Here is a 12,013-nt window from a genome sequence, read left to right as displayed (position 1 = left end):
AATTCTAGCAAGTGCTTAAGGAATAATGTTAATTCTGTTCTTTATGAAAACACAAGAGGGAATAGTTACTAGCTTACTGAAATTACAAGAGAAGACAAAGACTTTATCTCTCATGATCATAAATGTAAAAATCCTTACAAAATATTAGCAAATTGAATCCCACAGGACATTAAAAGGACAATATATTAGGACAAAACTGTGGTTTATCCCAGGAATATAATTCACCATATTGGCAGAATAAAGGAGAAAAACTGTGTATCATCTCAACATATATAGGCAGAGTATTTGACAAAACCCAGCATCCATTCATGATAAAAGCTCTGATCAAATTAGAGATAGAAGGGAATTTCCTAAACCTGATAAAGGATTGCTGTGATAAACTGCAACTAGTATTATACTTAAGGGTGACACACTATTTTCCCCACAAATTGGGAATAAAGCAAGGATGACTGCTCTCGTTGTTCCCTATACATCATACTAGAGTCCTAGCCAGTGAAGTGAGGCAAGAAGAGGAAATAATAGTCATTTAGATTGGAAAGGATTATGTCTGCTCACAAACGAAATTAGCTTTTACCCAGAAAATCTCAAAAAATCTGCACAATAACTACCAGAACTAATAAATGAGTTTAGCAAGGTTACAGGTATTAGTATTAGTATTTCTCTATACTAACAGTAAATAACTAGAAATTGAAATTTTTAAAAAACATGAAAACAGCAAAAATAAATTACTTCGGTATATAGGTAACCAAAAATGTGCAGGGTCTGTGTGCTGAAAACTAAAATTTTCATGGATTAGAAGACCCAGTACCATTAAGATATCAACTAATCCCAAATTATTCTGTAGATTAAATGCAATCCCAGTGAAAAATCTGAACAGGATTTTGAATAAATTAACAATGCTGGTTATTAAGTTTATATGGAAATGCAAATGAGCTAGAGTAGCCCAAACAGTTTTGAAAAATAACCATGAAGCTTCAGAAATCAAGACAGTGTAGTGTGCTATTTGTGAAAAGATGGACGCAAATCAGTGGCAAAGAATAGAGAATTTAAAAGTAGATCAATACATGTATGGTCAATTTTATTTCAGCAAAGGTACAAAAGCAGTTCAGTAGAAAAAGGATAGTCTTCAGTAAATGTTACTGATACAATTTTATATACATTTTCCAAAAACACATTTCTGATTCATACCTCCTATCATATATAAAAATTAATTCCAAGTGAATAATAGAACTAAATATAAAACCAAAAATTGTAAAACTTGGAGAAGAAAACAGAAAATGTGATCTTGGGTTGTGTGAAGATTTTTATAATGCAAAAAACACAAACCATAAAAGAAAAAAGTATTGATAAGTTTGACTTCCTCAACATTAAAATTCTTTTGAAGACACTGCTAAGAAAATGAGAAGATAAGCCACAGACTGGGAGAAAATAGTGCATAATACAAACCTGATAGAGGTCTGAATATATAAAGAACTCTCAAAACTTAGTAATGAATAATCAAACCAATTAAAAATTGGGTAAAAGATTTGAACAGACACTTCAAACACAATATATGAATGGCAAATAAATACATGAAAAGATGCTTAGCATCTTATTAGGGAAATGCAAGTTGAAGCCATAGTGACATTACACTATTCCCTGTCAAAATGGCTACAAAAATAAAAAAACAAAAAAATTGACAATAACAAAAGCCAGTAAGGATGCAGAACAACAGGAACCTTCAGACATTTCTGGTGAGAGTCCAGAATGGTACAGTCAAGTCACTTTGGAAATCTGGCACTTTCTAATAAAGTTAAGCATACGTTTACCATATGACCCTGTGACCCAGTAGTCCTTGATATTTAACCAAAAGAAATGAAAGCTTATATTCACACAAAAATTGTATGCAGATGTTTTTAACAGTTTCATTCATAACTGAAAAATTGTAAACAGTCTAAATACCTTCAGCTGGTCATGGGTTGAATGAACTGTGGTATTACCATTTAGTGGAATACTGCTCAGGAATAATGGACTACAGATAGGTGCAATAACATGCTTTGTGCTGAGTGAAAGAAGCCAGACACAAAAGGCTGCATCCTACTTGATTCCATTTACAAGAAGTTCTGGAAAAGGCAAATCTACAGGGACAGAGAACAGATCATTGGTTGCTAGGAACTAGGGGTGGAGGGAGGTATTGACTGCAAAAGAGAACAAGGGACATTTTTGGTGTGATGGAACTGTTCAGTTTCTTTATTGCAGTGGTGATTGCATAACTGTGCCTTTGTCCAGACTCCTAGATCTATACATTAAAAATTGTGAATTTTACTATATATATTAGTAATTCTTTAACAAGAACCTAACCAGAGGACATGAGGAAAAGATTATATATAAAAAATTAACTTCTGGTAGATTGAAATATTATTTCTAAGGAATCAAAGATACTTAGGTTTAGAAACATGCACAAACATTTTAAAAAATAATCAACATTACTTCATACAAGTGCAGCGGAGAGGTAAGGTTATCAAACTTTTCCTACATCCTTGAAAAACAGGTTTTTTATAAATGTGGTTAAGTAACAAAGGAGGTGCAAGTGCAAGATAGTAAAGAAATTAAATGGAAGTTCCTTTTCATCTTAAATGTTTTGTAGTTTTAGGGTATAGGTCTTTCACTTGGTTAGGTTTATTCCTAGGTATTTTATTCTTTTTGATGCAGTTGTGAATGGAATTGTTTTCCTGATTTCTCTTTCTGCTAGTTCATTATTAGTGTATAGGAATGTCACAGATTTCTGTGTATTAATTTTGTATCCCTCAACTTTGCTGAATTCAGATATTAGTGCTAGTAGTTTTGGAGTGGATTCTTTAGGGTTTTTATGTACAATATCATGTCATCTGCAAACAGTGACAGTTTAACTTCTTCCTTACCAATCTGGATGCCTTTTATTTCCTTGTGTTGTCTGATTGCTGTGGCTAGGACCTCCAGTGCTATTTGAATAAAAGCGGGGAGAGTGGGCATCCTTGTCTTGTTCCTGATCTTAGAAGAAAAGCTTTCAGCTTCTCACTGTTAAGTATGATGTTGGCTGTGGGTTTGTCATATATGGCCTTTATTGTGTTGAGGTACTTGCCCTCTATACCCATTTTGTTGAGAGTTTTTATCATGAATGGATGTTGAATTTTGCTGAATGCTTTTTCAGCATCTATGGAGATGATGTGGTTTTTGTCCTTCTTTTTGTTGATGTGGTGGATGATGTTGGTGAATTTTTGAATGTTGTATCATCCTTGCATCCCTGGGATGAATCCCACTTGATCATGGTGTATGATCCTCTTGATGTATTTTTGAATTCAGTTTGCTAATATTTTGTTGAGTATTTTTGCATCTATGTTCATCAGGGATATTGGTCTGTAGTTCTTTTTTTGTGGTGTCTTTGCCTGGTTTTGGTATTAGAGTGATGCTGGCTTCATAGAATGAGTTTGGAAGTACTCCATTCTCTTCTATTTTTTGGAAAACTTTAAGGAGAATGGGTATTATGTCTTCTCTAAATATCTGTTAAAATTCAGCGGTGAATCCATCTGGTTTAGGTATTTTGTTCTTGGGTAGTTTTTGATTACTGATTCAATTTCATTGCTGGTAATTGGTCTGTTCAGATTTTCTGTTTCTTCCTTGGTCAGTCTTGGAAGGTTGTATTTTTCTAGAAAGTTGTCCATTTCTTCTAGGTTATCCAGTTTGTTAGCATTTAGTTTTTCATAGTATTCTCTAATAATTCTTTGTATTTCTGTGGTGTCTGTCATGATTTTTCCTTTCTCATTTCTGATTCTGATTGTGTGTAGATTCTCTTTTTCTCTTAATAAATCTGGCTAGGGCTTTATCTATTTTCTCAAAGAACCATCTCTTGGTTTCACTGATTTTTTATATTGTTTTATTCTTCTCAATTTTATTTATTTCTTCTCTGATCTTTATTATGTCCCTCCTTCTGCTGACTTTGGGCCTCATTTGTTCTTCTTTTTCCAGTTTCGATAATTGTGATGTTAGACTATTCATTTGGGATTGTTCTTCTTTAATAGCCTGGATTGCTATATACTTTCCTCTTAGAACTGCCTTGTCTGCGTCCCAGAGAAGTTGGGGCATTGTGATGTTGTTTTCATTTGTCTCCATATATTGCTTGATCACTGTTTTAACTTGATCATTGATCCACTGATTATTTAGGAGCATGTTTGTAAGCCACCATGTTTGTGAGCCTTTTTGTTTTCTTTGTACAATTTATTTCTAGTTTTATACCTTTGTGATCTGAGAAGTTGGTTTGTACAATTTCAATCTTTTTGAATTTACTGAGGCTCTTTTTGTGGACTAGTATGTGGACTATTCTTGGAAATGTTTCATGTGCACCTGAGAAGAATGTGTATCCTGCTGCTGCTTTTGGGTGGAATGTTCTATAGATATCTCTTAGGTCCATATGTTCTAATGTGTTTTTCAGTGCTTCTGTGTCCTTACTTATTTTCTGTCTGGTTGATCTGTCCTTTAGAGTGAGTGGTGTGTTGAAGTCTAAAATGAATGCATTGCATTCTATTTCCTCCTTTAATTCTGTTAGTATTTGTTTCACATATGTAGGTGCTCCTATGTTGAGTGCATAGATATTTATAATGGGTATGTCTTCTTGTTGGACTGCCTCTTTTATCATTATGTAATGTCCTTTGTCTCTTGTTGCTTTCTTTGTTTTGAAGTCTATTTTGTCCGATACAAGTTCAGCAACAACTGCTTTTTTTCTCCCTATTGTTTGCATGAAATATCTTTTTCCTTTCCTTCACTTTTAGTCTGTGTATGTCTTTGGGTTTGAAGTGAGTCTCTTGTAGGCAGCATATAGATGGGTCTTGCTTTTTTATCCATTCTATTACTGTGTCTTTTGATTGGTGCATTCAGTCCATTTACATTTAGGGTAATTATCAATAGATATGTACTTATTGCCATTGCAGGCTTTGGATTTGTTGTTACCAAACATTCAAGGGCAGCTTCCTTACTATCTAACCATCTAACTTAACTCACTTATTATGCTATTATAAACACAGTCTGATGATTCTTTATTTCTCTCCCTTCTTGTTCTTTCTCCTCCTTTCTTTATATGTTAGGTGTTTTATTCTGTACTCTTTGTGTTTCCCTTACTGATTTTGTGGATAGCTGATTTTATTTTGCATTTAATTAGTATTTGGTTGGTCTGCTTTCTTTGCTGTGGTTTTATTTTCTCTGGTGACAGCTATTTTGCCTTAGGCATATTTCCATCTAGAGCAGTCCCTTTAAAATACATTGTAGAGATGGTTTGTGAGAGGTAAATTCCCTCAACTTTTGCTTATCTGGGAATTGTTTAATCCCTCCTTAAAATTTAAATGATAGTTTTGCTGGATACAGTATCCTTGGTTCAAGGCCCTTCTATCTCATTGCATTGAATATATTATGGCATTCCCTTCTGGCCTGTAAGGTTTCTTCTGAGAAGTCTGATGATAGCCTGATGGGTTTTCCTTTGTAGGTGATCTTTTTTCTCTCTTTGGCTACCTTTAATACCCTGTCCTTGTCTTTGATCTTTGCCATTTTAATTATTATGGATCTTGATGTTGTCCTCCTTGGGTCCCTTGTGTTGAGAGATCTATGGGCTTCCATGGTCTGAAAAACTATTTCCTTCCCCAGCTTGGGGGTGTTTTCAGCAATTATTTCTTCAAAGATACTTTATATCCTTTTTTCTTTCTCTTCTTCTTCTGGTACCCCTATAATGAGAGTATTATTCCATTTGGATTGGTCACACAATTCTCTTACTATTCTTTCATTCCTTGAAATCCTTTTATCTCTCTCTTCTTCATCTTCTTTGTATTCCTGTTCTCTGATTTCTATTCCATTAACAGTCTTCTTCCACCTCATCCAGTCTGCTCTTATATCCTTCCATTGTTTGTTTCATTTCTATTATGTTCCTCCTGAATTCATTCCTTAGCTCCTGAATATTTCTCTGTAGCTCCATCAGCATGTTTCTGACTTTTATTTTGAATCTTTTTCAGGAAGATTGGTGATTTCAGTCTCACCAACCCTCTCTCTGGTGTTTGAGGGATTTTGGATTAAACAAAGTTCTTCTGCCTTTTCATGGTGATGGGAGTCGTCACCGGCGAGTGGTGCATGTGTCAGCTGGGAGAACAAAGTCTCTTCCTGCTTTCTGGTCACCTTGCTTGTCTCTACTGTCTGTGCTGGTCAACCACATGCATGGAGCAGCCTCTGGGTTAATCCCCTGAGCTGCTGGGGGTGGGGTGGTCCTCGAGATGGCCTATGGCACTGGCGTGGTTTGCAGGCGAGCGATGCATGTTCTGCCGCAAGAACAGAGCCCCTTTGTGCCTTCTGTACTCTGTGCCCATCTCCACTGTCTGTGCCAGTCAGCTGCGGGCACAGAGCAGCCCCTGGGTCTGGGCCAGTTAGCCGTGTGCAGGGAGAAGCCTCTGTGCTAAGCTGTGTGGTTGCTGTAGGTGGGGCTGCTCCCTGGCTGTTCTGCAGCAATGGCAGGTCAGCCTGTTTGCTTGAAGAGCTGGTGGGGGGAATGAATGGCAGCCTGCTTATCGCTGTGAGGGGTCTTGGAGCTGCATTGCCACCCAAGAGGTTAGTGCACCTGAAGTTCCTTAAAGTTCCCAGCCTGCTAGGCTGAGCATGCCAGGACTATGTTGTCCACCTGTTAAACCCTTGTCCCTTTAAGACTTTTAATGTGCTTGCTTTTCTTTTGTCCCAGGGCAGCCGGCTGTGGGAACCTGTTCACAATCTTAGTCTTGGAGTTTGCTTTTCCTCCCCTCTAATATCCAGAGCACCATGTACCATGTGTCAGTGCTCCAGGGGCAGATTACTAGGGCTGGTTATTTAGAAGTCCTGTGCTTCCACTCCTTCCCCACTCTGATTCTTTTCCTCTCGCTGGTTAGCTGGGGTCGGGGGAGTGCTCAGGTCCCTCTGGGTCACGGCTTTGTATCTTACCTTTTTCGTGAGATGCTGGGTTCTCTCAGATTTAGCCTGGCTGGTGTACTGTATCTTCTGGTCACTCCTTTAGGAATAGTTGTATTTGCTGTATTTTCAAAATATGTATGGTTTTGAGAGGAGATTTCTGCCACCCTACTCCTGTTGCCATCTTTCCCTCTCTCAAGAAGTATCTTCAGTGTATGGGGCAGTTTATGTCTTCAAGCTGTAGTCAGACTTTATGTCTTATTTTTTCAAATAGTTTTTTTATGTACTAAAAAGTTTCTCTGTCATATTTGTTGTGGTGGGTGTCTTCTTTCTGATCCCAGTGTGCAGGCTTGTAGCAATTTTTTTTGCCCTTTGCATCTTCTTAAGTGTAATGGTTTAGGAAACTGGTTGGCCATTCATTTCAGTTTTATGTAAACTAAATGTAATTAAGTTCTGAGGAACATACCTCTGAGTGAAGTTCACTATTTTTAGCTAATATATGCACTTTGAGGTAAATGTCCTGGAGTTTTGTGTGTTCACTTTTTGGTTCTTGGCTGCATATAGGTGGGTGAGACACTGTATCTTTTGTTTGTTTGTTTGTTTTAATATCATTAATGTACGTTTACTTGAACAACATTATGGTTACTAGACTCTCCCTATTATCAAGTCCCCACCACATACCCCATTACAGTCACTGTCCATCAGCGTAGTAAGATGCTATAGAATCATTACTTGTCTTTTCTGTATATACTGCCTTTGCTGTGTCCCCCCAGTGGCTACATTATGTGTGCTAATTGTAATGCCCCTTTTACCGCCTTATCCCTCCCTTCCCACCCACCCTCCCCAGTCCCTTTCACTTTGGTGATTGTTAGTCCATTCTTGGGTTCTGTGAGTCTGCTGCTGCTTTGTTCCTTCAGTTTTTGCTTTGGTCTTATACTCCACAAATGAGTGAAATCATTTGATAATGGTCTTTCTCTGCCTGGCTTATTTCACTGAGCATATTACCCTCTAGCTCCATCCATGTTGTTGCAAATGGTAGGATTTGTTTTCTTATTATGGCTGAATAATATTCCATTGTGTATATGTACCACATCTTCTTTATCCATTCATCTACTGAGGGATACTTAGGTTGCTTCCATTTCTTGGCTATTGTAAATAATGCTGTGATAAACATAGGGGTGCATATGTCTTTTTCAAACTGGGTTGCTGCATTCTTAGGGTGAATTCCTAGGAGTGGAATTCCTGGGTCAAATGGTATTTCTATTTTGAGCTTTTTGAGGAACCTCCTCACTGCTTTCTTCCACAATGGTTGAACTAATTTACATTCCCACCAGCAGGGTAGGAGGGTTCCATTTCTCCACATCCTTGCCAACATTTGTTGTTGTTTGTCTTTTGGATGGTAGCCATCCTTACTGGTGTGAGGTGATATCTCATTGTGGTTTTAATTTGCATTTCTCTGATGGTTAGTGATGTGGAGCATCTTTTCATGTGCCTGTTGGCCATCTGAATTTCTTCTTAGGGAAGTGTCTCTTCAACTCCTCTGCTCATCTTTTAATTGGGTTATTTGCTTTTTGTTTGTTGAGGTGCGTGAACTCTATATAATTTGAATGTCAACCCCTTATTGGATATGTCATTTATGAATATATCTCCCATACTGTAGGATGTCTTTTTGTTCTACTGATGGTATCCTTTGCTGTACAGAAGCTTTTTAGTTTAATGTAGTCCCACTTTTTCATTTTTGCTTTTGTTTCCTTTGCCCGGGGAGATATGTTCATGAAGAAGTTGCTCATGTTTATGTCCAAAAGATTTTTTCTAAGAGTTTTGTGGTTTCATGACTTATACATTCAGGTCTTTGATCCATTTTGAGTTTACTTTTGTATATGGGGTTAGACAATAATCCAGTTTCATTCTCTTACATGTAGCTTTCCAGTTTTGCCAACACCAGCTGTTGAAGAGGTTGTTATTTCCCCATTGTATATCCATGGCTCCTTTATCATATATTAATTGACCATAAATGCTTGGGTTTATATCTAGGCTCTCTATTCTGTTCCACTGGTTTATACTGTATCTGTTTTTAAAAGCTTTAGAGAACATTGCTTCTTATTTTTTAAACTTGCTTATTTACTGTAGAAATATAACTCTTAAGATGTAGTTAATAATCACGTGACTAGATGAAGCTTTGTTTCTCAGCTGTCAGTTTTTAACTTGGCATTGTTGGATAGATCCTCTTAGGTTGTAAATGTGGATTTCTCAAAACCATTAGTAACTGATGTATATGGACAATGCTGAAAGATTGTGAAGAACAGTATTAGCAATTTTTGGAGTTCATTGCACTGATTATGATTTTGTGAACACCTAAAAATTTTTTTAGGTTCAGTGTCTTAAAAAAATGTGATTACATGTGGAAAGAGATGTCGTAAAAGATTATCTATCATCTTAAAAATCATGTATAAAATTATTGTAATTAATACTAAGACTTACAAGTGAAGGTAAAATTCTATTTTAATGACTTAATGGGAATTGGTATTAATTTAGTAAATTTGAATTGTGTTTAGAGGGGAAGCTTATTGCTAGAGTTTACTCAACTCCATTTTAGATTAATCTGTTCACTCCATAAAATCTGCATATCACTAAGATCCTAGTGTATATGTGTTCTGAACAGAAAGCTTAAACTTATTTTCATGTAATTTCTTACCTCCTGTGCTGACTGGTACTTGCTAACATCTGCACTGTATGAAATAATTATATTATAAAAGAGTTGAATCCATATTTAATCATTTAATAAATATTGAGGCCCTACTATATGCCAGGCACTTTTCTAAGTGCTGGGGAGACATCAACTTAAATCAGAATCTATCCTTGTGAAGCTTACATTCTAGTGGGAGGAAGCCGACTATAAAGAAACAACATATATCAGGTAGTACAATGTTGTGGGGAAGAATAAAGCAACATAAGGAATAAGGAGTGACTGTGGAAGATTGCTATTGGGACATGAATATTTGTGGTAAATGAGACCTGATAAGACAATGCTATTTGATCAGTTTGTTTAGGATATATCTTCAGGCACCGGAGGCTTGATGTAGAAAACCTCCAATGTATTGGAAAATGGAAAGTCAATGGCAAATTATGACTAGAGAAGTATGTCTTGTGGAGCATTTGTAGTGATAAAAGAAAGTGTGTCTGCATTCAAAAACAATGCTATTAACTGTAAAATTGTGATTAATTAGTAAAGTTGAAGTAACCACATAATTATTTCCTGCTGTCTGCAGATTTAACCCATGCTGTGTGTGATAAAGATGGAATAAGATATTGATGTCTGGCTAATTTTGTTTCTCCCCCTTTCCTCTATTTTCTTTATTATAATGGAAGAATTAGAGACTATTTTCAAAGTATAGATACAAATACATTAATATTTAGAAAAGATACATATTTAAAATGCACATTTCTCTTTTAAATGCATATTTAGCTTTTAATTTCAAAATCTGATTTTTATGGTAAAATTTACGTTATTTGTATAAAAATTTTTCTCAAAGATTAACATTGTTTTCACCTAAAATCATTTTTCTATTTCCAGATGACAAGCAGAATGTACATAAGAAAGATAAAAATTTAAATCTGAGTATGCCTGTAATTACAGAAGAGGAAGAGGAGAATGAAAGTTTTAATGAAACAGGTAAGAAGAAATTTTGTCAAATTAATGGAAAGCAAGTTATGCTCGTAGATCATCAAGGTTTAGAACCCTGAAGAGTATGATGGTTGGCTGTGTGTTCTGGTGATGCATTTATCTTTGGCCCATTGGAGAATTTCAGTATTAATCATGCTGTCAATACTGACATTTAAAGTAAATAATAATACAATAAATAAGTGGATATGGAAAGGCAGGGCTCAGTCAAGGTGAGAGGTGAAAGATAGGGAAAATAACATTATTATTAAGTAATATCCCTAATCATGAAGATGCCTGGATATGTATCCTAATGAAATACGTTCACAGAATACGTATTTCTGGATATAACTTAAAAAAATATTTATTGTTAAAAAATATTATTTGATATTCTAGTATATGTAAATTTTCACCTATGGAAGTACGTAATGGTAAGTTGAACAATATGAATTGAAATAGCTATACCTTTTTTGTTGTGGTTTTCAAAATTTGTAGTGTTTATTAAACAGCAGTTTAACCATTATCTATGTTGGTGTTACAGTATTACAGAGAATAAGTTATATATATATATATATATATATATATATATATATCAAGCTAGGCTTGATAGTTGGCAATCCATCAGTGATGGTGAACATAATGTATATTAAGAAAAATGCCTCATGACTTTTTTTTTCTTTCTGGCCCTATGTTCATTCAGCAAGTATGTATTGAGTGCCTGTTGTGTTTCAAGCATTTAGTTAGGTACAGTGGTATAGCTATCCACCACAAAAACTTAACAACCATTTTATTTTCATCACAGTGATTGTAGGCTTGAGCACAGCCGCCCATAGTGGACCTAAGTAAATATTTGTTGAATGAATCAGATCAGTCTATGTGGCCAAAGATTAAGTTTAGTGTGGGAGAAAAATAACCCATTAAATTATGGTAAAGAGAAACAGGGTGCTGAAGCATACAGAAGACAATGAACAGCCAATTCACAAGGACTGTTTGTTCCCTCAGAAATCTGAGTGCCTTTGTGATTTGTTTATGTCAGTAAACCAGTCCTTTACAATCTTATGGTGAGTTTCAGACTGTAGTTTCCATCCAGTCTTGATTGGTGACTTTTATTGTGAGTAAATAATTTAATATGCGCATACACGTTTATGGTTACCAGGCAAGTCCTATTCTTAAATCTATCAGCTTGTGATTTTTAAAAATTTTGTTTTCATTAAATCATAGTTACATGTGCATATTACTTAACAATTCCAATAATTTTATAATAACCATTATATAAAAAACCAGTCTTCTGACTTTGACCCTAGTTTCTTACCCCCAGAGATGACCACTTTTAACTCATTACTAATTATTTTGGAATTTTACCTCCATCTCTCTAAATAAATATTTATATTGCCGCTTCTTCATATTTCAGTTCTATGGATCATC

General features: G+C 35.6%; 1 protein-coding gene and 1 long non-coding RNA gene across 2 annotated transcripts in view; one reads left to right on the top strand and one right to left on the bottom strand.

The window, feature by feature from the left end:
• The window catches only part of LOC130679496 (uncharacterized), a 257,600-nt gene that overhangs the window by 196,303 nt on the left and 49,284 nt on the right, over positions 1–12,013 (bottom strand). The gene's annotated exons all lie outside the window — the stretch shown is intronic.
• Positions 1–12,013, top strand: part of SNAPC1 (small nuclear RNA activating complex polypeptide 1) — a 35,960-nt gene that overhangs the window by 19,721 nt on the left and 4,226 nt on the right. The window contains exon 9 of the mRNA XM_036919533.2: positions 10,502–10,600. Within this exon, the coding sequence (XP_036775428.2) occupies positions 10,502–10,600 (99 nt within the window). The remainder of the gene's footprint in view (positions 1–10,501; positions 10,601–12,013) is intronic.

Source organism: Manis pentadactyla, chromosome 11 (assembly GCF_030020395.1).
Source record: "Manis pentadactyla isolate mManPen7 chromosome 11, mManPen7.hap1, whole genome shotgun sequence".
Taxonomy (NCBI): domain Eukaryota; kingdom Metazoa; phylum Chordata; class Mammalia; order Pholidota; family Manidae; genus Manis; species Manis pentadactyla.
The sequence above is the reverse complement of the archived record's forward strand: the minus strand, read 5'-3'. Positions and strand labels throughout refer to the sequence as shown.